This window comes from Phacochoerus africanus, chromosome 11 (genome assembly GCF_016906955.1).
Source record: "Phacochoerus africanus isolate WHEZ1 chromosome 11, ROS_Pafr_v1, whole genome shotgun sequence".
Lineage (NCBI taxonomy): Eukaryota > Metazoa > Chordata > Mammalia > Artiodactyla > Suidae > Phacochoerus > Phacochoerus africanus.
In genome coordinates this window covers 53,033,259-53,057,021 of record NC_062554.1, presented here as the reverse complement: position 1 = coordinate 53,057,021, position 23,763 = coordinate 53,033,259, and the positions used below count along the sequence as shown (strand labels likewise).

Sequence of the window (23,763 nt, the reverse complement as noted above, 5' to 3'; positions counted from 1 at the left end):
TGAGGTCTCCCCTCGGGGCAACCTTCATTCCTCCGTCCCCTTCACCCCCTGCTGTGATATAGCCCCAACACTGAGCAGAGGCAGGCTTAGAAGTTGAATCTGATGGAAAGGAAGAACTCAATCCGCATAAACCCACAGCATTTACTGGAAAATGAAAAAAGTAGTGTCAGTGGGAAGGTAGCAGGATGAAGGAAGGCGCTTTGGCTGCTTCTGAGGGGCTCCAAAAAGAAGTCAGGAAATGAGTCACAAATAAAAAGACCCAGGAGTTCCCATCGTGACTCAGTGGTTAACCAATCCTACTAACCATGAGATTGCAGGTTTGGTCCCTGGCCTTGCTCAGTGGGTTAAGGATCCGGCATTGCCGTGAGCTGTGGTGTAGGTCGCAGACGCAGCAGACACTTCTGTCAGGTGCAAAAGTGAAAACAGGGGATTTGCGTTCTGTGCTACGAGACAGGCACCAATGTGGCTCTTCAGATTAATTAATAAACCCACTGCAGGTTTGCTTTCTTTTTCGCCATCAATCAAATTATTAATTTTCAGTAAGTTAGAGCTTCATTCATTCATCTGACATAAACAGAACATTTGTGATAGCCCTACTGTATGTCAGGCACTGAGCTAGGCACTGGCAAATCAAAGAATTAATAATATTAATATTAATATGATTCCACTCCAACAGGATTTTGGTTGGTGACCACAATCTATAAGGCGCTGTACCAGGTGTACTAGGAGCCATAAGAACAGGAAGCCATCTTTGTCCCCAGGCTCTATTTGGTTTTTTTGTTCGTTTGCTTGTTTTTGACTTTTTGCCTTTTCTAGGGACACTCCCTCAGCATATGGAAGTTCCCAGGCTAGGGGTTTAATCAGAGCTGTAGCCACCAGCCTATGCCACAGCCACAGCAACGCGGGATCTGAGCCACGTCTGCGACCTACACCACAGCTCATGGCAACGCCGGATCCTTAACCCACTGAGCAAGGCCAGGGATCGAACCCGAAACCTCATGGTTCCTAGTCGGATCCGTTAACCACTGAGCCACGACAGGAACTCCTGTACCCAGGCTCTGTTAAGGAAGATAACTTTGAATCATCTAAGTTCTTGCTGCGAATAACAGGAGAGGCCCTAGCTGCCATCGTCTTGCAGGTAGTTCATTGATTGCTTCCCCAGGCCTTCAGGAAGGCCACCACCAGGGATAAGGCTACCTGTGGGGCACTAATCCCTCCCCAGAGGTTCTGTAGTTATTTATCTACAGGTCCACCTCCCTGAGGGACACAGCTGATTCTTAGTGTATCTGGATCTCTGTTTGCCTGGCCCTGAGCGCAAGGCCTGGCCTGAAAATCAGTACATGCTTGGTGAATTGAATTGAATCAAAAGGAAATCTCTGGAGGTGATAACGCTAGCCCAACAGAAGAAAGTGGGTCTTAGAGACCTGCCCACACACACCCACCCCTCTGTCACCATCTCTCAGGAGGGGGTGGGGTAGGGGCTCAAGAACAACCGTGAGATCTGGACTCTCCTCCTGGCAGTGCAACGTGGGGGGAGAGGAGGCAAAGACGGCAAGCCTCTGTTGAGTTCATTTCTCCAGCTTTTCCTTGGAGAGGGGGATGGATAGTTAGCCCACCTCCCACCCACTGAGCAGCCATTTTTGGGTTGTAGATGGACCGGGGCGAATTCCAACAAGATTCAGTCCTGAAGCAGCTGGAGGTGCTCAAAGAAGAGGAAAAGGAGTTTCAGAACCTGAAGGTAAGAAGAGCCACTGGTTACCACACAGCCTGGAGTCTGGTCTTCAGCTCTGACAACCCAAGCTCCAGATCCAGGCAAACAACAACAACAAGTAGAAGAGAAAGGCCAGAGGTGACTGTGGGGACAGGTGCTTGTCCTCTCACTAAGGTGGGACAGTCCCCCATAAACCAAGGAGGCCAGAGAGTTAGGCTGAGGTCTCACAGGTCTCCTGCCTCCCACAGCCTCCTCACCAGGAACATCTTTAATGAAATGTCAATGCTCTAAACTAAAACAGAAAACAATGAAAGCCTGGTTCTCACAGAGCCTTGAGCCGCCCTGACATAACAAGAGTCAAGACACTTCCCCCCCCCCCATTCCCTTCAGCGCCTCCCCTTTCTGCTGCCACTGGAATGGCTACCAGCCACCTCTGCTTTGGGTCCCTACCCCCACCCCCTGGCGCCTGGCTAATCCTCCTTTATCCCCCGCCTCCCCTCCCTGGCTGTCCCCTTCCTCTTGTTTGTCCTTGGCCCTCCCCATGTAGGGTGGGACTGGCTCAGCCTGGAGAGCCAACCCCCCCCCCACCGCCTTCAGGGGGGGCTCCTGCCCAGGGATGTGACCTGTTCTTCCTCTGGCCCCCCAGGACCCCACCAATGGCTACTACAGCGTCAACACCTTCAAGGAGCACCACTCGACCCCCACCATCTCGCTGTCCAGCTGCCAGCCAGACCTGCGCCCAGCGGGCAAGCAGCGGGTGCCCACGGGCATGTCCTTCACCAACATCTACAGCACGCTGAGCGGCCAGGGCCGCCTCTACGACTACGGGCAGAGGTTCGTGCTGGGCATGGGCAGCTCCTCCATCGAGCTCTGCGAGCGGGAGTTCCAGAGGGGCTCGCTCAGCGACAGCAGCTCCTTCCTGGACACGCAGTGTGACAGCAGCGTCAGCAGCAGCGGCAAGCAGGACGGCTACGTGCAGTTCGACAAGGCGAGCAAGGCCTCGGCCTCCTCCTCCCACCATTCCCAGTCCTCGTCCCAGAACTCCGACCCCAGCCGGCCCCTGCAGCGACGGATGCAGACTCACGTCTGAGGATCCCAGACCTTGGGCGAGGGAGGGTCGGGAAGGGGCCAAGGGCGCTGGCTGGCTCTGCAGAGACTTAGCGGAGGACCCCAGAACCAGCCGCCTCCAGGACAGCCCCGAGGGCCTCTGCCACCACCCTCCTCCGCAGCCGCGATCGATCGGCACAAATATGGGCCCAGCTGCAGCGTGTCCGGGGCGTGAGAGCGGGGCCGTGGTCAGAAGCTGCTGCTGAGCGCAGAAGGCTCCGCGCGGGACGCTCCGGCCCCGGCCCTTTCCTGGAGGCCCTTCCTCCGCTTGCAACTCCCGCGGGCACTAGAGTGGCTCTAACTCTGCTGTAATGAAACTGCCCTCCGTGCGCCGGGCTCCCAATGAGCTTACCCCTTGCTACCCATAAGCCCCACCCCTGTGCCTGTGCTCCTGTACAGCCCCGGGGAGCGGGGGTCAAGCGCTTCCCTGGCACTGAGCTGCCCCAGAGCCCCCAGCGCCCCCTGCTGCTCACAGCCCGGACCCACAGGCTGAGAAGCCAGAAACGGCCCTGCCACCACACCGGCCCAGAGCCCATCCCCAATTCGTTTGGTGTTTTGTGTCCATACTCTTGCAATTCTGTCCTTGGACTGGAGGCCTCTCAACTCTGACGTGGGACTGGACCAATCAGAGACTGGTGTCTGGGAGGGAGAGGGAGGGAAGGAGGGGGAGTGTGACACTCGGGGACCCTTCTCCACCCTGTGCAGCTCAGAGCTTCCCCACCCAGCCCCCTTCGTGTACTCCCCGCCTCCCCTCAGCACATTCGGAGACAATATAAGGAGTGTGAGAGCTTCTCTGGTCAGGGTTCTTGAAAGAGCTGTTGCAAAGACTGTCCGGGGAGATGTGGGGGTGGAGGCGACTAGAGGGCAGGTCTTTAAGGTGATGAGACCCGCCTTCTCAGCCGAGCCTAGATTCACACAAGAAACCACCGGCCCTGTCTTCAGTCAGTCCCCAGGGGCCAGAGAGAAAGCATATCTGCACCTGCCATCCAAGATTAAATGTCCCTTCTGTCCTTTTGTTCCTGCAGGGGCCACGGGAAGACCCCAAACACTCAGAGTATGCTTTGGGCACCCCTCTCCCCCAGGGTTCCTTGCAGTGCTTCCATTCAGTTTTCTCAGACAGTGGATAGCTCTGCTTGTGGTGGCCACAGGACCTACAGGCAGACTCCCCTCCTTGCAGGCGTGCCCCGCCAGGCACCTGACTCACGCCACATATAGCTCAGAGGGCAAGGGCTCAGGCTGCATTGGAGGGGTCCTTCTAAGTCTTTCTCTCAGCAATATTCTGCAAGGGAAGCTTCCCCTGTTAGGGGTTCAGGGGGGGATGCGCTCTTCAAAGAGCCTGTGCCACCAAGCACCCCAAAACACTGAAACTCAAATAATATCTTAAGAATGGCCTTGGTGTGGGAAGCTTGATGTGGTGATGGCAGACAGGGCCAAGGTAGAGTGCTGGCCCAGCAAGCAAGATTCAAATGGAACTCTGGAAAAGTCCCACTGTCCCCAAAGGAAGGTCCTCCTAAGCTTTAGCCCCTCTCCTCCAACCTTCCCCAGCAGTCCTTACGCATCATGGGAACCTTCATCACAAAAGCCTATGCTTCTTTCCACACATAGATTCCTTGGATGGCCCCAAGCCACAGATGCTATACATAACCTTCCTAGCACTTCTACCCAGAGGATTTTTCTGCTTCTGCCTTATTTCCTATTGCCTCAACATCCCCCCACCGCCAGTTATCTAGATATCTTCCTTTGCAGCCCCAAGCCCAAGGGAGTGGAAAAGAATAAGAAATATAAGTGTACATCCCAGTTCCACATCCTGCTCCTGGTACCATTTCTGGCCCAGCACAGATGCCCCTGTGTGCTCTAGGTTAATCAAGCCTTCTTCCTTCCTATATATGCTTTGCCTTTGCTAACAAGGAATAAGGATCGAAGATGTGATGCAAAATGCCTTGGTGTGCTAGAAGGAGAAGGATGACCTAAGAAGATTTCCCCATTCGTCTCTCCCGGCCTTCCCCACTTGGAGGTGGTGGAGAATCTAAACCTAATCCTCACTACAGCCTACCTTAACCCCTTGCCACATGAACAACCCCCCAACTACATCTCCCATAATAGGCTGGAGGTGCCTACTCTTTCTTGAAACCCAAGGTTAATGGCACAGAAGAACCAAGAGAACAGGGAAGAAACTGGATCTCCCAGAGAATAGAACCCTCTTCCCCCTCTGGAGCCTGACCCTCCCAGGGTGGGAATGTGGCCATCGTGGCAGATGGGGCTTCACAGTGCCCACCATGAGGGGGAGGGTGCAAAAAAGCTGGTAAAGGAGTTCCCATCATGGCACAGTGGAAACGAATCCGGCTAGGAACCATGAGGTTTGGGGTTCAATCCCTGGCCTCGCTAAGTTAAGGATCCGGCATTGCCGTGAGCTGTGGTGTAGGTCACAGGTGTGGCTTGGATCTAACATTGCTGTGGCTGTGGCATAGGCCAGCGGCTACAGCTCAGCTCCGGTTCGACCCCTAGCCTGGGAACCTCCATATGCCGCGGGTATGGCCCTACAAAGAAAAAAGCAAAAAAAAAAAAAATGGTAAAGGGAAGTGGGGTTTTTGTTGTTGTTTTTTAATTAAGTCAGTGGGAGCCCTGAATCACCCTGTAGGCGATTTCAAATTAACTGAAATGAGTCCTTCACAATGGTAATCGTATTTAATTCTCACAATTCTACAAAGTATCAGCATTTTACAGACAGGGGAGTGAGGCGGAAAGAAGCCACAAGACCAAGGTCACAGAGCTAACAGACAATAAGCACAAAGACTTAAACACACATGCTTTCCTCTGAAATGTTTCCTTCCTCCACTGCAAACCCAAGGCCGCTTTCATCCTAGAATGCGATGAAAATGGCCAACGTGAAAGGCCATGAGCTAGCTCATGGGGACAGGCTGAGCAAGAACAGACCACAACTGCAGTAGGAGGGCAGGCCTGGCATCCTCCCCCTCCAGTCCCCAAATGACCTGGAACGACCACAACTCCCTGGCAAAGCTTGTCTGTGAATCACCCCACCCATCCCAAGGCCAGGATCCAGTTTTCTGATAGCTTTACAATTTGTCATTGGCTCTGAAAGATTGGATGGGAGCCCAGTTTCTAACTCTCAGGCTCGCTATCAGGCTGGAAAGGCCAGGATTATTTCCACTATGTCTTCAGCGTTCATGGGATAGGAAATGGTCTCACACCAAGCCCTAGAGCACCACAACAAACCCATCTCTGATGGACACTATTAAGACAAGTGCTCTGAAGGAATAGGTCTTGAAGCTGCCTTTGAGTTACCAGAGTGGAGAGGAACAGGAGAAGTAACAGCAAACGTGGAGCTCCCGTTGTGGTGCAGCAGAAACGAATCTGACCAGGAACCATGAGGTTGTGGGTTTGATCCCTGGCTTTGCTCAGTGGGTTAAGGATCTGGCGTTGCCATGAACTATGGTGTAGGTCGAAGACATGGCTTGGACCTGATGTTGCTGTGGCTGTAGCGTAGGCTGAAAGCTATTGCTCCCATTTGACCCCTAGCCTGGGAATCTCCATATGCCACGGGTGCAGCCCTAAAAATAAAAAACCCGAGCAAACGTAATTCAGCCCTTGGAAGATTTCTCAGACAAGAGAAAAAGAGTCAATGGGGATTCCATTTCTCACTTCCTACATGGGGAGGGTCACACATGACGCATGGTGTTTGCTATTATGGGATCAGAATTGAAATGGCAAGATACACACTCCACCAGCTCCATCAGCCCTCCCCAGGAATCCATCGCGGTTTCTGATGGCACCAGAAAAAAAAGACAAGGGGGAGCCCTGTAATTAGTTTCCTCTCTAGGAAGTTTCCCTATAAAATAAACTCTTTATTAAAATAAAAGTATAAATATTTAAATAAAAACTATCTTAATTTGCATATCAATTTTTATTTAAAATGCCACTTGGGGTGCCTGTTTATTTCCCCTTTAAAAAAGTCTTTTAGGAGTTCCTGCTGTGGTGCAGTGGGTTAAGAATCTGACTGCTGCGGTTCAATCCCTGGCTTGGCGCAGCGGGTTAAAGATCCAGCATTGCTGTTGTAGGTCACAGCTGTGGCTCAGATTCAGTCCCTGGCCTGGGAACTTCCATATGCCGTGGGTGCGGCCATTAAAAAATAATAATCATAATTTTAAAAGCCCCTTAGAAGCCTTGTGTGGAAATAGTTTTTAGGAGATGTAACCACATACCAGCCATTCGTAGCTTCAGCATCCAAAATACAAGCAGCCTCTAAGAGTCACTGATAAAACCCTCCCTCGCTCTGACAATTACTTCTCATGCCCAGCAAGTCTCCACTCATCTTTTCCCCAACCCCCTCTGTTTCCATCTTCCTAACTAGGTCATAAACTGGGAGAAATGAGAAAACCCCAAGCTATCCTTCTTTCTAAAAACAAGGATGTGTCTTCCTGGCTGAATACATGTGTGCTGTCCGGGGGTAGCGGGGAGGAGGCCATCCACACTTTCTCTAACTGCTGTCCTTCCTGGGTCTGTCTCCCCCTCCTCCTTATCGACAAAGTCTTGGACACACTCTGCAAGGTTTCATGCCACAGGCCTTGAAGTTTTCACTTCTATCACAGCCCTCATCTTTAAAAAGCCTTTTGTGAACACGTGCCATTCACATCCCTGGTGCCCGTATCTGCCTGCCATTCCAGGTTCCCAGAGCTCCTCTGTAGGACAGTCCGCCGGGCCCACCCACAGGGCTGGGACAGCCTCAATCCCTGAGCCCAAGGCCTCCCTTTTGATTAGGGAGCCCCAGTCACACAAAGGCATCTTCTGCTGTTCCTCACCTGATGGCCCTTGAAATGTCTTGGAATGCTATGAGAGCACTCTCACCGTGCTCCTTTAGAGCTCTCTTCTTTGTGGTGAATCTCCAAGCATTAACGTTCAAAGACAGGAAAGTAGTCTCAGGAAACAGGGCTTCGGTGGAAGAGCTGGGGTCTTATTCAATGGACCGTCTCTGAAATCTACTTGCCGTTATGCAAGAGAAAAAGTGCTACTCAGGATAGGTGCTGAATATAGAGATACGTTCCCCTGTGGGTCACCCTCGGTTAGGCAAAGACAAGTTCAAGCGGACTAAGTTCAAGATAGCACCTTCATGGAGTTCCCTCGGGGCTCAGCAGGTTAAGGATACGGCATTGTCATTGCTGTGGCTCTGGTTACGGCTGTGGTTCAGGTTCAATCCCTGGCTCCAAAACTTCCATACGCCACGGGGCACAGCCAAAAAAAAGAGAAAGATACCATCTTTACACCACCTTTATGAAGAAATTGAAAGGCTAGGGCCCGGCTTCCCAAGGACTAAAAAACAAATTCATGACACTAGTAGGTGTTGCTCCCGGGAGAAATATTTGAATGAAGAAGGCATTAGAGATAAAGTGATACCAATAAAGATTCAGGACTTCTACAGCAGAGTTTCAGATAACAATTTCCAATCTGACTTTTGTTTAAAAGCTTCTCTAGGAGTTCCCACTGTGGCACAGTGGAAACAAATCCGACTAGGAACCATGGGGTTGTGGGTTCAATCCCTGGCCTCGCTCAGTGGGTTAAGGATCTGGCGTTGCCATGAGCTGTGGGGTAGGTTGTAGATGCAGCTTGGATCTGGCGTTACTGTTGCTGTGGCTGTGGCATAGGCCGGTCGCCACAGCTCCAATTAGACCCCTAGCCAGGGAACCTCCACAGGCCGTGGGTGTGGCCCTAAAAAGATAAAAGACAAAAAAAAAAAAGCTTCTCTAGCTCTCTTGCCATGCAGGGTTACAAGGGGAACACAGATCTACAGCGAAAAAGGCCAAAACTGGAGAGAGGCTCCCTACCAGACTATAACTTGTCCTCTTGTGATATTTTTCTTCAGGAGAGAAATGCATTTTTAAGCAAGTGAAGACACTCCTTAAGTGTTAAAGTTGGTGACGTTTGTAAATAGTGTTTTCAAAAACTAAATAGTGTTTAGGCGGTTCTGGAACAGCTCAGTTCAACTTCGATCCCCTGGGGCAATTTCCCTCCCAGCCTTGCAAGATTGAAAGGAAGCAGTGCCTTCCTTGAGGGGTGCAGTCCTTTACATTGTCAGTCTTCCCTGGGAACCTGAAATCTGGCTCCCTAAATTCAGTTGCCCCTGAAAACTTTGGCCAATCCTCTGTGTTAACCCTCCTAGAGGAGACCATGGTCTCCCCAACCTGTTTGCAGCTCCCTGCAATCCCTGTACTTGAAGAGGTGGAACCCTCCAATACACAGGGGCTTCCCCAAGTTTGACATCTAACCAGACCCAAGGTTCATCTCCCCGCCACATTTCTCAGGTGCAGGATTCCCACGAACTTTAATGAGAGAGGTAAGCTTGTTGAGAAAGAACTGGACAGGAAAACGGGTTAATAACTACTGATGTATACATACACAGATCCTCCTTAAACAAATTTGAAGTTGGAAAGATTTCCTGGAAACAAGTCTGATGTAAAACCATGGAAATGCTCAAAACTGATAAATAGGTTTGTTTGGGTTTTTCTAGTTGAAGTATAGTTAATTTACCATGCTGTGTGTATAGGGCAATGTGATTCAGTTATACATATTCTTTTTCAGATTCTCATCCCTTATAGGTTATCACAAAATGGATAGTTCCCTGTGCTCTATAGTGAGTCCTTGTTGACAAACAATTTTCTGAAGCTCTAATTAAGATATCAAAATGGGGAGTTCCCATCGTGGTGCAGCAGAAATGAGTCCGACTAGGAACCATGAGGTTTCAGGTTTGATCCCTGGCTCTGCTCAGTGGGTTAAGAACCCGGCATTGCCCTGAGCTGTGGTATAGGTCAAAGATGTGGCTTGGATCTGGCACTGCTGTGGCTGTGGTATAGGCCGGCAGCTGTAGCCCTGATTCAACGCCTGGGAACCTCCATATGCCGTGGGTGTGGACCTAAAATGCAAAAAAAAAAAAGAAAAAAAAAGATATCAAAATGGTCAGATGGGTTAGGAGAGAGATTACCAATTCTGAGGATGTATCTTAGTTTAGGAACCTACCCTGGTATGTTTCATGGCAAGGAAATGGATAATGCCACCAAGAAACCTCATTGTCCAAAATCCCCTAAGGACATCTAACCTCAACTTGAAAACCACTGCCAGAGAACCCTTTGAACTCAGTTCGTTACTGGATTCTGCAAAGCCTGCATTTGAGCCCCCTCACCAATGTCTTACCCTACTTAGCTTGTGAGTGACTTGAAGACCAAGACTTTTCTGAAACTAGCTGTACCTGGGCATAAGTCTGGCTCTCCAGATGTGCCTCACCTGTTCCATACGCTTTCGGTATTTTCCATCATGCCAGGCATCTTTCCAATCCAATATTTAGATCATACTTTACAGGCTACACACTTTCTCCAGACATATTCCCACTAGATCCTTAAAACCTCATTGTGAGACAGACCGACGTAATCACTATTTTACAGATCATATGACAGAGCACGCTTGTGCAAGAGCTTAAACCTTACTGCCTCACTGACAGAACTCTTCCAAGTACAAGCTTTTCGTAGGCTGGCCAGTCTCAGGGGGGAAGGCAATTGGCTGTACTCACGTCCTCGAAAAAGTGTGAACAAACACCGGAAGTGTTCCAAATTAAGGCACACCACTTCGAATGAATATAGATCATTTCAATGGTCTAGATAACGACCTAAACGCTGTCTTACCCAGCTATGCGGTCGAGCTGGGAGCCCCTTCCCTTCTCTGGGTCTCTGCAAAGGAGAGATGGGACTTCAGAGCCTAGACTGGATGCAGCAGATCTCCTTTGCTCCATCGCAGCCCTTGGCAGTTTCACTCCCGCCCCTGCAGGGAAGTCAACGTAGGTCACGTGAACCAAGCCAGCCTGAGTTCTGAAGAGCCCAGGGAGACATCGGCTGAGAAAACAGGCACGCAGCAAACCGGGGAGACTGGCGCGAACTCTATGGCTGTTGCCAGGACGGGAACCAGTTGCCAAGGAGGCGCCAGCCTCTCAGCACCTCGAGAGGCCTTCCGGCTGACTGCGGGAAAAGCGCAGCTCCTCCGCGGCCAGATCCGCGCCCGCACGGAGGACGCATGCGCGCCCCAGCCTCTGCTGCGCCCCCCCTCCCCCCGCCACCTCCGCCCGCGGGAGAAAACTGCGCGTGCGCCTAATTAACGCGGCTCAAGGGCATCAGGGATTAGGATGGGCTTTGCACGCAGACGGTTGAGTTAGTGGAGGCCCGTGAGATCATCCTGTAGTCTAGACGACTAGAGCAGTGGTTGCGGGAGCTTGTTAAAATGCCAGATTCCTGGGCCTAATCCCCAGCGGCTTGGGTAAAACCCAAGATTCTCCATTCTTAAATCACGCCCTGATAATTCCGGGGTAGGTGGTCCTCATTGGCCGGACCCGCCCTCTTGTTTCAAGGAATGTAGGAGTTGGAGCCGAGACATGGAGAAGTGATAAGCCCAAGGCCCTACAGAATTAAGTGGCAGAGCCCAGAGTAGGACCCAGTTTGTGGATTTGAACTTAAGTGCTTTCCCTGCTGTGCCCTGCTTCCTCCTCTGCCTCCTTTCTGGGGCATGGCTTAATCAGGACCAGAAAGGCTGGCTGGCAGGCGGTTCATTCGCATTGGTCAGGCTAACTGAAGAATGAAAGTCCCTTTCTCAGAACACCAAAGAGCCCCATCCAGCAACTCACATCCAAGTTCCACTGCCTGCTCTGATCTTGAGCATACTGCCTTCCATCTGCCTAGGGGTCAGAGTACCCGGAGAAAGGTGAACCCACCCCCAGGGAACAATGGCCAGTTTGGGGGTAGACACCCCCTCCCCATACACACTCCTGTAATTGTGAAGGGCTGCCTGAGTGTGGCATGAATGTAAAATGCTCCCAGGTCTACGAGTGTGTGTGGAGTTTGGGGATGGGGGGGTGGGTATGAGTTTGGATTCTGGCGCAAGTTTAGGCACATCCAGTAACAGGCGGTGGCCCCAGTCCAGGACAGCTGGATCATATGTGCTGACAGCCACTTTCAATGGCCTGGATGGGGGAAATGGACACTCCCTTGCATATCCTCACGAGAAGCAGCTGGAGAAGCACCAAGAATCAGCAGAGCTGAGATCCCCTGACACACTCAACATACCCATCAGAGTCAACCAGGTCACCAGGACAAAGCTTGGGACACGAAGCTTGCCTGTGTGGATGGAAGAGTCTTGGGGCTGCAGCCCTATTTGCTTTCAGAATCCACCTACCCCCACCCAGGCCTTCCCCCCTGGAAAGAGCAGCTAGCCAAGTGGTTCTGCCAGACTTCTGACAGTGCAGGCAGTTTGCCGCGATGAGCCTCAGGACCATTCTATGGAGTGAGGATGGGTGTTGTCAAGGCCGCTCCGACACCTTGTTGAGAAGGGTGCCCTCTTCCTCTGTTCTTCCCAAACCTCTGCCCCGCTTTATCCGTCCTGTCCCAGCCTAACTATTCAAAACCTCAAAGCTCAACTCTTTCTGAGAAAGCCAAGAACACAGCTGTGAGTCCTTTCCCTCTGGGGGAAGTCCAGCTCTCCTTCCTGGCTCCAGATGTAAAGGAACAGCTGTGAGAGTGGCGGGAAGCCCAGTTGGCGGCTAAGCAGGGCCTGGGAAGAGGGGGAACAAAGTGGGGTGGAAACCCGGCAAACAATGGGGTTATCACACTTTTAGAGACCTGGGGGAGGGGGGCAGGGGGAGGAAGTCTTGCCAGTCCTTCAGATGCTGCCCGTGCCCTGCCCATCCCAAATCTGGCTGCCTGGGCCACTGGCAGGACTTTCTGTTAACTCCATTTTATGACTCCCACTTAATCTGAGAAGGGAAATTTGGCTTTGCCTGTCTACACCCATGTCCTCAAACACACACCTCCAAGCATGAGATTTTGGAAACAAGGCTGGCGAGGGAGAGGAAGGGAGGTGGAAGAGGGTTCTGGCACTCCCACCTGGCCCCCTTCTGCCCCTCTCTTCCTCTGAGAAGTAAACCAGGATGCAGATGTCAGGCTAGGTGTTCCACAGACGGGACCGCTTGCTTGCCAGCTCCACTAGGGTGACAGTGCATGACCTGGCACCAACCTAGCACTCTACTCTGTTAGTAATTATTTTCTGAATAACCCCGGCCCACTCTGGGTCCCCCTGAGTATTTAACAAGCCTGTCCACTGCCCAGCGAGGGGCCCACGGCTGAGTCTCACTTTCTGTCCATGTCTTCTTCAATCTGAAAGGACACAGGGTATCATTATAACTGCTTCTTTTTAAGAAAAATAGTTTAATGATAAACGTAATGTCTTTTAGGTCCCCTCCTCCATGGAACCCCTGTGCCAGTGCTCTTCCCATGCCTGCTGGGACAGAGCAGCCCCTCTCAGGAGGTGACCACCCACTCCAGACACCCCTCCTCCTGGGGATGCCTGCTCTAGGCCCCGTGATGGGTCCATCACTTCTGTTTTTATAAAAAGTGGGCAGAACACTGTAATATGCCCCCTTTTCTGAATGCCATGGGACCAGCCCACAGCACTTTCCTACCCCTTAATTAAATAGCCCCATTAAATAATCTCCTGGTGCTGGCAGAGAGAGGGGGCCACGGCAACTAGCCCTGTGCCTTGGCCAGGCTCCTGCAGCCCCAGGGCCTCCACCCTGACTGACTCTGGCCTCCACCAGAGCAGCCAGAGCCACGGCCTCATCGCCGACCTGGCCTCCTCCCCACACAGGGAAGGGTGAGTCCAAGTGGGTCATGCCGGCCCCAGGCACCCCCACAGCCATGGATGGGGGCTGCTCAGCAGGGTGAGCAGACGGATGGGTTCAGCTCCTGTCCAAGTCAGAAGTATGTGAGGTTCTTGACCGCTCCGATTTCCAGCATCCGCTTGATGGCCAGGGCCTCTTGGGAGACATTGTGGCCTGACCACTGTGGAGACAGCCAAGGAAGCAAACTGAGGAATTTCCTCGGAGCTCCCTGGGCTGCCCATGACCCCAAACCCTGGGAGCTCCGTTCCCTGTGCCGGCTCTCAGAAGGTAGACGGAATACAGAGGATGCTGGCCAGGAAGTTCAGATGCCTCCATTCCAGTGTGACCTCGCTGTGAGCCATCTCTGGGCCCCTAGAACCACCCTCGCTTGCCCAGTGTCCTCAGGCCACTCCATACCACCCAGTTCGCCAGCAGGGACCACCTACCGCCATGGACTTGATGGTGATTTGCTCATAGTAGTGAATGGACTCCTTCTTGTTTTGGGCATCTGGGTAGCCGAAGCCAGCAATGTGCACCAGGTCACACAGGTGGAGGGCCAGGGTGATGGCCAGCAGGCCCGTGGTGGGCTTCTGAGGGACAAGGGGTGGGGTAGATATTAGAGAGAGAGTCTGCTTCTTTCTTTCTCTCTCTCTCTCTCTCTTTTTTTTTTTTTCTTTTTAGGGCAGTACCTGTGGCATGTGGAAGTTTCCGGGCTAGGGGTTGAATCAGAGCTGCAGCTGCCAGCCTACACCATAGCCACAGCAACTTGGGATACAAGCCATGTCTGCACCTATGCCACAGCTTATGGCAATGCTGGATCCCTAACCCACTGAGCAAGGCCATGGATCAAACCAGCATCCTCATAGATGCTAGTCTGGTTCTTAACCCGCTAAGCCACAACTTGAACTCCAGGAGCCTGCTTCTTTCACCACCTCTAGGCCAGCGCTCTGCAAAGGGTCTTCTATTGTGGAAATTTTCTTCATCTGTGCGGACCTAGCTAGGAGCCACACGGGGCTATGCTGCTCAGGAACCGAACTCTGTACTTTACTCAACTTTAATGAGTTAAAATGTAAATTTAAGTAACAACACATGGCTCGTGGCCACCATACTGCACAGTAAAGCTCCACATATCTGGGGTAGGTTTGGGCCTCTGGGGATGGTGATGGCAATCAGGATCACAATAATGACAATAATAATAATAATATCTATTGCTCTCTGAGCACTTACTATGTATCAGGCACCATGTGAGTGTTTTACCCAGGATATCGTCTCATCCAGCCCTCACAAAAACACTCAGAGGTAGATACTGATCTTAGCCCCATCTTACAGGTGGAGAACGGAGGCTTCCAGTTATGAAACAGGTCACTCAAGGACTGGAAAGGTTCTGGTCTCCATCTTGGAGTAACTCACTTCTTTCCAAAGCCCTGGGGCCCTCCCAGTCCCAGGGTGTGTCCCCTTCACGAGGGTGGGCTCTCCCCTTCTGTAAAGTGGGGACAGCCATCCCTCGCCCCACTTGATGGGCTGCTCTGAAGACCTCACTTTCCCCTTCCCTGACTCCTCCACAAGGATAGGCCACCTGATACTCCAACCTCACAAACCACCTTCCTCAGCTGGGACCACCTGCCTTCCAGACCATTGTTGTACCCACTTCCATCAACAGCCCACCCCCTGGACCTTGCCAGACCACCTCAGGCTGGGTTTTCCCCAGTGCCCCTTTCTGAGCCGTCCTATCTGTCACTTCCTGCCCAGCCTTCTGTTTCAGCCCTGTTGCTTTTACCACCACTGTGTTATCTCATGCAGTTCAGACCTCTGCCTGAACACATATGCATCACCTTATAGCCAGCTCTGCCTGGACATGGGCTCCTCAAACTCACCAGACTCTCCTCCCCGCCCTGTATTAGTGAAACATATCACCACCCGCCCAGGTGTCCAAGCTGGAAGCCTAGCACTGTCCTATATTTCTCAATGTCCCCTTAAAATAAATGCTGTAGCAGAATTCTGAGATGACCCCCAGTGACCCTCGCCCTTGAGAGTATGTGTAGCCTATGAATATGATGCAATATATTACATTGAGTTATATTGATTCACATGGCACAGGAGATCATATGATATGAGATATCCAGGTTGGCTTGACCTAAGCGCATGAGCTCTTACATCTGGGTCTAGAAACCAGCAGTGGAGGAAGTCGGAGATGTGAAGCACAAGAGGGGTTTACCACGTGTTGCTGGCCTGAAGTTGGAAAGGGCCAGACAGCAAGGAATCTGGAAGCCCCCATGAGCTAAGGGTACCAGCCCCAGGTTGAAAGCCAGCCAGTAAATGGGGACCTCAGTCCTGCAACCACAAGGAACCAAGTCCTTCTAAGAACAAGAATGAACTTGGAGGAGTTTCCACTGTGGCTCAGTAGTAATGAACCCGACTAGTATCCATTAGGATGTGAGTTCAATCCCTGGCCTCGCTCACTGGGTTAGGGGTCCAGCATTGCTATGAACTGTGGTGTAGGTCATAAACAGCTCAGATCCCACACTGCTGTGGCTGTGGTGTAGGTTGGCAGCTACAGCTCCAATTCAACCCCAAGCCTGGGAGCTTCCACATGCTGCAGGTGTAGCTCTAAAAATAAAAAAACAAGAACAAACTTAGAAGCAAATCTCCTCCTCACACCCTGGCCTCCAGAGCCTCCAGACAAGAACCCACTGGGCTACCAGCTTGATTTCAGCCACATATATCCTAAGCGAAGAATCCAGCCATGCTGTGCTGGACTTCTGGCCTCCAGAACTATGAGCCAGTAAACAGGTGCTGTTTTAAGTGTCATAAACTGTGGTCATCTTTTAGGCAGTGGTAAGAAACAAACACAGCTATTAAGTCCATCCCTTCCTTTTCCCTTCCTACTGCCGAGAGCTGGTTTCTGGTCCTAACCTTCTCTGTCTTCCTTCTCTAGCCTTCACCCTCTGCCATCAGAGGCATAATAAACTCCTCCCTGCTGCCCCTCTCAAATCCACCTGCACTTGAACTCAGTGCCAGGCAGCGGGGCTGGGAGGGGTGGTGTTTGCTCTTGCCAAATGAAATACATGTCCCCAGTTCTCTACCTGCTGGCCCCTTAAGACTCAACTCTAGTCCCACCTCTTCCAGTGGTACCACCTCCACACAGTCCCAAGCAGAGGTCCACCCCTTCCTGCAAAACCCACAGCACTTGGAACAACTCTAATGGAGCATTTTGCCCCTCCCGGCTACAATCTGTACATTGATTCTACTAGAGAGAGTTTCCTGTGGGCAGAGAGCATGTGTTACTCCCCATGCAGGCCTGGCACTGAGCAGTCACACAGCACACATTCAACACAGGAAGCTGAATCACAGTAGATAATAAAGAATAAAATCATTGGAGTTCCCTGGTGGCTCAGCAGTTGGGGATTTGGTGTGGTCACTGCTGTGGCTCAGGTTTGATCTCAGGCCTGGGAATGTCCATGTGCCATGGGCGAGGCAAAAAAAGAATAAAATCATTTCTTCGAAATCTGACAGGAGTTCCCATTGCGGCTCAGTGGGTTACGAACCCAACTAGTATCCATGAGGATATGGGTTTGAATCCTGGCCTTGCTTGGTGGGTTAAGGATCCTTCGCCGTGAGCTGTTGGTGTAGGTCGGCAGCTGCAACGCTGATTCAACCCCTAGCCTGGGAACTTTCATATGCTGCAGGTGTGGCCTTAAAAAGAAAAAAAAAAAAATTAACAAACATTTATTGAGCACTCACAGTGTACCAATCTCCCATGATAGGCATATTTTGTAATTATCTTTTTAAATCCTAGAATGGCTCTAAAAGGTCAGTATTAATATTATCCCCATGCAGATAAGAAAACTGAGGCTCTGAGTGGCTGATCGGTCCACAGCCACACAGCAAGGAGCAGAGCGAGTCCTGTCTCTGTCTGCTCATTACCTCTGCCCCCCACCCCACACAGCCTCTGTGAGGGCTCAAAGACCCTGCAGGAGTACATGTTTGAGTAGCCACCTAGTGTGTCAAAACCGAAAACCGCTAGTGCACTGAGAGCTGAAACCAAACCTGCAAAACCATAGCTTGCAAAACTATGCCCTGACACCCCAAACTGCCACACTTAGCAAACCATGATATACAGGACCAACTGCACATCCTTTTTACTCCTGAAACCAATATGTTCCGGGATCAGATCACAGAAAGAGTGATCAAACGGCAGCTGCAGGGTTCGGGCTGGGCTCCACATTCTAAAGATCAGACTACTCACCATCCCATCAAATCCCGTGTACAAATTCTGATCAGTGTCTGCCAAAAGCACCCCCTGAATCCAGCCCCACAAGCCCTAAAAATACCCCCCCCCGGACTCCAGGCTTTGGCGATGCCCCGGGGCACCTCAAGAATGTGCGCCCTCCCCTGCTGCACAAGCCGATATACTGACTCAGGTTGCCGGTGTGGGCCTAAAGGCTATGGTCAGCGCCCTTCAGCAGGTGTTCTTCAAGTGCAAGCTGGCTGTCTGCTCTCATTTCCCCTCTCCCATGTCCTCCAGACCTTCCTAAGCCTCTAGGACATTCCACCTACTCCCCAGCCAGAACCCCAACCCTCCGGCTTCGCATCCGCCACCCCCATCACCTGCTTAATCTTGTGTGGCTGTTGCATCGGCAGCCTTAGCAGTTTGTCAGCTGCAATCTCCATGAAGAAGGGGTTGAGAATTCGAATCTGTTTGGGGTTGACGTCCCAGATGAGGGGAGGCTGTTTCCAGAAACCCTTTCGAACCTAGGGGGGTGGGGTTGGAAGGGAGAGAGGGGAGTGGGTGGAAACCTGTTTCTTGCATCCAGCCCGGTGGTCCTCAGTAGGGGGTGGCATCCATGTGATGGCACAGGTTCCCGGAAGTGCAGGGTGAGGGGAGCAGGGAGGAGGCCTACACCAGAGGGGGCAGGGGAGACCGGAGGCCATGCCTGAGGGAGGCCAGGTGACAGGGTGAGTAGAGTATGGGGTCCAACCATCGCCCACTTCCAAGGACATCACACAGGTGGAAGGGGCTAGCTAAACACTTGGCAAAAAATGCCAAGATGGGCAGTTCAGCTTTCAACCAGATGGCCAAGAGACACAGTAGACTTCCTGGGGTCCACCTAGAAGGACACAGATCTCAAGTGTTCTAATCTGCCCCTACTCGGAGATGACTACCGACTGGCCCCTCTGCTCCCAGGCTTCTCATCAGCAAACCTATTTTTGGCAGCTTTTCTGTCCCAAACAGCCCTATGCTTGGGGTACCCTTGGCTGCTGCTCCTAGCACCTGGGCTGCTGGGGTGGCTCATCTGGAGCCCAGCAGAACGTCGAGCTCATGCCTTCCCCTCCCTGGCTCTTGAGGACTGCAGGGGCACACATGATGCAGTGGGAGGGCCTGACCCAGGCAGTGTCCCCACCCCCAAGCCTCCACTCCTCCCCTCCCAGTTCTCCCACTTACCCGCTTCTTGTCGCTCAAGATGCTCTCAATCCAGTGGAAGTCCATGGCCTTGAAAGCTACCAGGACGAGGAGTGTGTCCGGGTTGTCCTCCACTTTGGGGTTGAAGTGGGCAGATTCAGGGTAGAAGAGACGCATGGTGGTCTTAGAGCCCACGTCACCCTCGTAGCCAGCCACCGGGGCGTTGTTTAGCCTGGGAGGCGAGGAGGAGGATGCTGGTCGCCTAGAGCTCCCCTGGGCCTGTTTCCCATCACCCCAAACAGAAGAGGGAAGGGCGGGCATACGGACCTGATGACCACGTCGTACTTGTTGATGGCCTCTCCCAGCAAGCTGTTGCGCAGCCGATGCCCATTCCCTACCACTACACAGCGGCGGCACTTGAGCCTGCCACAGGAACAGGGTGGTGAGACCCAGACGCCGCCCCTGCCCCAGCTCCGCTTAACTCTCCTGCCCTGGTCTTCCCCAGGGCCAGCTCAGGATCCCTTCCCACGCCCCCTCAGCCCCTGGTCCTCATGGACCAGGCATCTCTAAGGAATGCTGCTTCTGGTCAGGCTGACACTGTAGCCCTGGGCTTTCAAGGGAGAGGAAACTAAGCAGCGCACAGGAGGGAGAGGAGGAGAGGAAGGAACATGCCTGGGAAGTACCAAGAAGAAATCCCATTTCGGAGCCCCCGACTACTGCCCAGGCCTGCCTGTTACTACAGCAATACCCTCAGCAGCCTCTGCCCACTCCGGCGGCCGGATGCCCAGGCTCAGCTGCCATGGATGCTGGCATACCTGCCTCCCCTGGAAACATGAAGGCTCGCTGGGAGGTGCTGGACCACGACTGTTTCACACTCGGGCAGGAAGGAGTGTCTCCTTACCTCTGGATGCTCTCTGGAATGGAATAGCTGGTGATGGCCAGCACCCGGAGAAGCAGGTCTTCTACGAAAGAACCCGATCGGAAGGGCTGATGACAACAGCTAGCTCTCAAAGGCTGCCGACTCTCCCACCCCCCAGCCCCTGCGTCTGAGCCTGGCTGAGCGCCTGGGCACCGGGATCGAGGACGGCCAGGAACAGGAAGCAGTGTGGCCAAGATGAGCCCACTGTTGCCTCCCACCAGGTGGGTACTTACCACTCCCCTTGGTCCCGTAGGGCAGCTCGTAAGCAGATGGCGTCTTGACCCAGAAATAATCCTTAAGTTGCAGGAAGATGGGCTGTTCTTGGGAGTAGCTGCGCCGAAGTGAAGGCAGGGTAGGGGTGAGAAAGGGATTAACCTTGATGCCAGAAACAGGCTCAGACCACTGACTAATACTCTGTACACACACCCAAGGCCTCCCGATCCCTTATGGGCTTCACCTGACCCCCACCCACCAGCACAGTTCCCTCTGTCTAGCCAGCATGCAGCTCCCCCCTCCCTCACGCCATCCTCACACACTTACTTGCCAAAGAGCTTGGAGGCCTTCCTCTCCGCCTCCCCCTGGAGGCATGGCTCCTTCTTCTCTAGGATGGGAAAATAAAAACTGGAGACAGAAAAGGAGAGGAGGCAGGCGCTCCAGTCAGACCTCCCTGGCCAGGGGGCCAGCATCCCAGGCAGCCCCCACCTCCACCCAGGACATGGAGGTCCCAGGGCCCTGGAGAGCCACTCTGAAACCAAAACCACTGCGAATCCAGCTCTTCTTTCCCCTGAACACCGGGGTGAGGGGCCTAGGGAGCCATCCCAGAGCCTACCCCCCAAACCTACCAACCACCCTCATGGAAGGACTGTGTGCTAGTCGTGTAAGGAAGAGGTCAGGCCCTCTGCCCCACCCACCAGGTCCCCGCCCCAAGATGCTCCATCCCTGAGCCCCGTTCCCAAGAACCCCCCTGAAGGACTCACAGCTCAATGTATCTGTCTTCTCGGGAGATGGAGTACCATACCATGACCACCAGGACGAAAGCCAACATGGCTAGGAGCTTCCAGCCTGCAGGGCACATGCACAGAAGAGCTGGAGTCAGAAACAGGCAGGTACAGCCCCAGGCCACCTTCTCCTCCCCCTACCTCCAGGCCCTGCAGCCCCAACTCAAAGCAGGCCCTCTCGGAGTTCCCATCGTGGTGCAGCGGAAACGAATCTGATTAGGAACCGTGAGGTTGTGGGTTTGATCCTTAGCCTCACTCAGTGGGTTAAAGTTCCGCCATTGCCGTGAGCTGTGGTGTAGGTTGCAGACGAGGCTCGGATCCCGCATTGCTGTGGCTGTGAGGTAAGCTGACGGCTGTAGCTCTGATTAGACCCCTAGCCTGGGAACCTCCATATGCCTTGGGTGTGGCCCTAAAAGGCATTTAAAAAAAAAAGAAGAAGAAGCAGGTCCTCGCCTGGCCTCATTGCTCCAGCCTGTGGCTTGGACCTGGGTGTTTCTGCTGTCCTTTGGGATGAAGAGGGGAACCCCAGCTCCCTGCCTGTCCCTCCACAACCCAGAGGGGGTCCCAGGATGGCTGTCTCTGAGGGGCACATCCCTCAGGGTGGGGGAGGGCTTGGAGAACACTCACGGCACTTGCTGATCATGTTTCTCAAGTAGCAGGGTTCCTGGGGAGAGCTGTCATCCCGGCTGCCTCGGGCCACCTAGGAGGTTGGAGTCACAGGTGCCTGGTCAGCTCCACACACACTCTCCCCAGACACTGCAGCAGGGCACACCCACAGCCTGCCTCTTCTGGTCCCCAGGAAGCACAAAGCTGCTCCCCAGGGCGACCATTGGGAGAGCGGCTCTCAACACCCCAGACATCCCCCTCGCTCCTCCGAGGCAGGGGTCCAGGTGGGTCCCACATCCCAGAAAAGGGAAACCAAGTCCCACCCCTCATGGATTTGGTCCCATGCCAGACCAGCCTCCTCCAGCTTCCCCTCCCTGTCCTCTCCCTCGTCCTGACCTAAGAAGGGCCAGCTCTGGGAGACAGACACATCTCCGCCCATTTTCTCCATGGACGTTCAGCTAGCTGTCTAAAAGGGTGATTCACACTGGACAAACTGCAGTTAACTGTTCTCTCCTATCCAAGGCCTTCCCTAGGTTCTGGCAGCCGCCCAGCTCTCTATCATCAACCTCCCACGACTCCACCCATATAGGTCTGCTCAGGCCAGACTCCAGGGCCAGGGTGGGACCCAGATGCTCCATGAGGCCTCCTCCAGCCCTTGTAGACTCTGGCTGCATGCAAATAGTGTCCAAGCCCTCACACCCAGGTGCATGGGGGAAACTCACTGTGGGCAGGCTGTTTGGATGGGAGCAGGGGAATGGGGAAGGTCTGATGGGTCAAAAAGAGGAGAGGTCAGCCTTGGGACCTACATGCCCTGGGTGGTGGCAGGGGCTGCCTGGGATGTTGGCCCCCGGGGCCCCCGGACGCTCTGACTGGAGCTCCTTCCACCTCCTCTCCTTTTCTGTCTCCAGTTTTTACTTCCCCATCCTAGACAAGGAGCCAGACCTCCAGGGGGAGGTGGAGAGGATGCACAAAGCCCCCCTAGTAAGGACGGGGCTGTGAGAGGGGAGGAGCTGCTACAGGCACAGAAACAGAGAGGTCCCCACGATCACAAATCTAGCCAAGGGCCATGTGTCTCAGTCACCCACGGAGAAATTTCTGCAGCTCCCAAGGCCACACAAAGAGGCACAAGACAGAGCACCAGTTTCTTCTATCCCTTCCCAGTTCCCCAGTGATCTGGATCATAGGAATCCCTTGAGCACGGACTAAAAATACAGGTTGCAGGGCCCTGGCCTGTGATTGCTTCAGCCAGCCAGGGGTGAGACCTGGGTCGGGTATTTTCGCAAGCAGCCCACGTGACTCTTTTGATGGCTCAGGAAACAGAAGGAAGCACTAGGGTTTGTGCTCCCTTGGGGATAAATGAAACATCTCAAATTATTTTTCTAGGGTGGGGACCACATCTGGACAATGTCCAGCTTCTGTTACAGATCAGAAATGGATTAGCCTGAATCCTGTCCCATTACAGAGTCAACACTCTGCTCCCAGGGGCCTTCCCCAGGCTCCACCCTGCGTCACAAACACCCACGGATGAAAGTCTTGAGGGGACGAGAAAGCCAGGTTGGGGGAGGGGAGAGGGCTGGGGACTGGAGTGAGATCTTCTCAGCAGGGCCAGGAGGACTCATCTCTGAATCCCAGGGTGGGTGGAGGATGGCCCTGGCCAGTAAAGAAACGTTCCAGATTTGTCACCAGAAGACCTGGATGAAAGTCAAGACCTATCACCCAGAGTGGGCCACCTATCTGACCTCCCCTCGGCAACAGCCACATCATTCCCTTCCACGGGATCCTGATCTCTAATGAGCACAGCTACTTACTCACTTGCTTTCTGTCTCCCGCACTGAACATAAGGGGAGGAATCAGGTCTTCCTTATTCCCAGGTGTAGCCCCAGCACCCAGCGCACTGCCTGACACCACAGCCAGTGTTCGGCAAGTACTGACCGAAAGGCATGTTGGGGTGTCTCGAGAAAGTCATTTTCCCCTTTCTGACCGTCAGTTCCTTTGGGCGGTAAAACTGGGAAGTTGGCCTAAGAAATGCTTATGACTCAAAACGATGTATCACATCAGCAGCCCGGGCCTCACCAGGGACATTCTTAGAAATGTGGCCTCTTAGCACCCCCCACCCCAGATGCACAAATTAGAACCTGCATTTGAATACGATCCCCTGATGATTCACATGCACCCTCAAGCTTAAAGCACTTGTTCCTGACCTTGGCTGAAGAGGAGAATTGCAGCATCTGGGGCCCGTACCTGAGAGTTCTGACTTAGCTGGTCTGGCCTGGCGCTGGAATGTGTTCAAGCACCCTGGGCAATTCCAACCGAACCAAG

The 23,763-nt window shown here is 53.1% G+C and overlaps 2 protein-coding genes across 6 annotated transcripts in view; one reads left to right on the top strand and one right to left on the bottom strand.

Annotated features, from left to right (window-relative positions):
• The window catches only part of KIRREL3 (kirre like nephrin family adhesion molecule 3), a 575,068-nt gene extending 571,463 nt beyond the window's left edge, over positions 1 to 3,605 (top strand). For both annotated transcript variants that reach the window (XM_047754084.1, XM_047754083.1), the window contains 2 exons: positions 1,652 to 1,738; positions 2,358 to 3,605. In XM_047754084.1, coding sequence (XP_047610040.1) covers positions 1,652 to 1,738; positions 2,358 to 2,801 — 531 coding nt within the window. In that variant the 3' untranslated portion in view covers positions 2,802 to 3,605. The remainder of the gene's footprint in view (positions 1 to 1,651; positions 1,739 to 2,357) is intronic.
• Positions 3,606 to 13,048: 9,443 nt separating this feature from the next.
• The window catches only part of ST3GAL4 (ST3 beta-galactoside alpha-2,3-sialyltransferase 4), a 38,453-nt gene continuing 27,738 nt past the window's right edge, over positions 13,049 to 23,763 (bottom strand). For 2 of the 4 annotated variants that reach the window (XM_047754088.1, XM_047754086.1), the window contains exons 3-12: positions 21,466 to 21,538; positions 20,818 to 20,902; positions 20,381 to 20,461; positions 20,074 to 20,171; positions 19,823 to 19,883; positions 19,249 to 19,344; positions 18,964 to 19,153; positions 18,129 to 18,272; positions 13,967 to 14,110; positions 13,049 to 13,701 (exon numbers count right to left, since the gene is read on the bottom strand). In XM_047754088.1, the coding sequence (XP_047610044.1) occupies positions 13,615 to 13,701; positions 13,967 to 14,110; positions 18,129 to 18,272; positions 18,964 to 19,153; positions 19,249 to 19,344; positions 19,823 to 19,883; positions 20,074 to 20,171; positions 20,381 to 20,461; positions 20,818 to 20,902; positions 21,466 to 21,481 (1,002 nt within the window). In that variant the 5' untranslated portion in view covers positions 21,482 to 21,538 and the 3' untranslated portion in view covers positions 13,049 to 13,614. Of the gene's footprint in view, positions 13,702 to 13,966; positions 14,111 to 18,128; positions 18,273 to 18,317; positions 18,455 to 18,963; positions 19,154 to 19,248; positions 19,345 to 19,822; positions 19,884 to 20,073; positions 20,172 to 20,380; positions 20,462 to 20,817; positions 20,903 to 21,465; positions 21,539 to 23,763 lie in introns of those variants that run through there. The other 2 variants (XM_047754085.1, XM_047754087.1) reach the window with 2 other exon arrangements.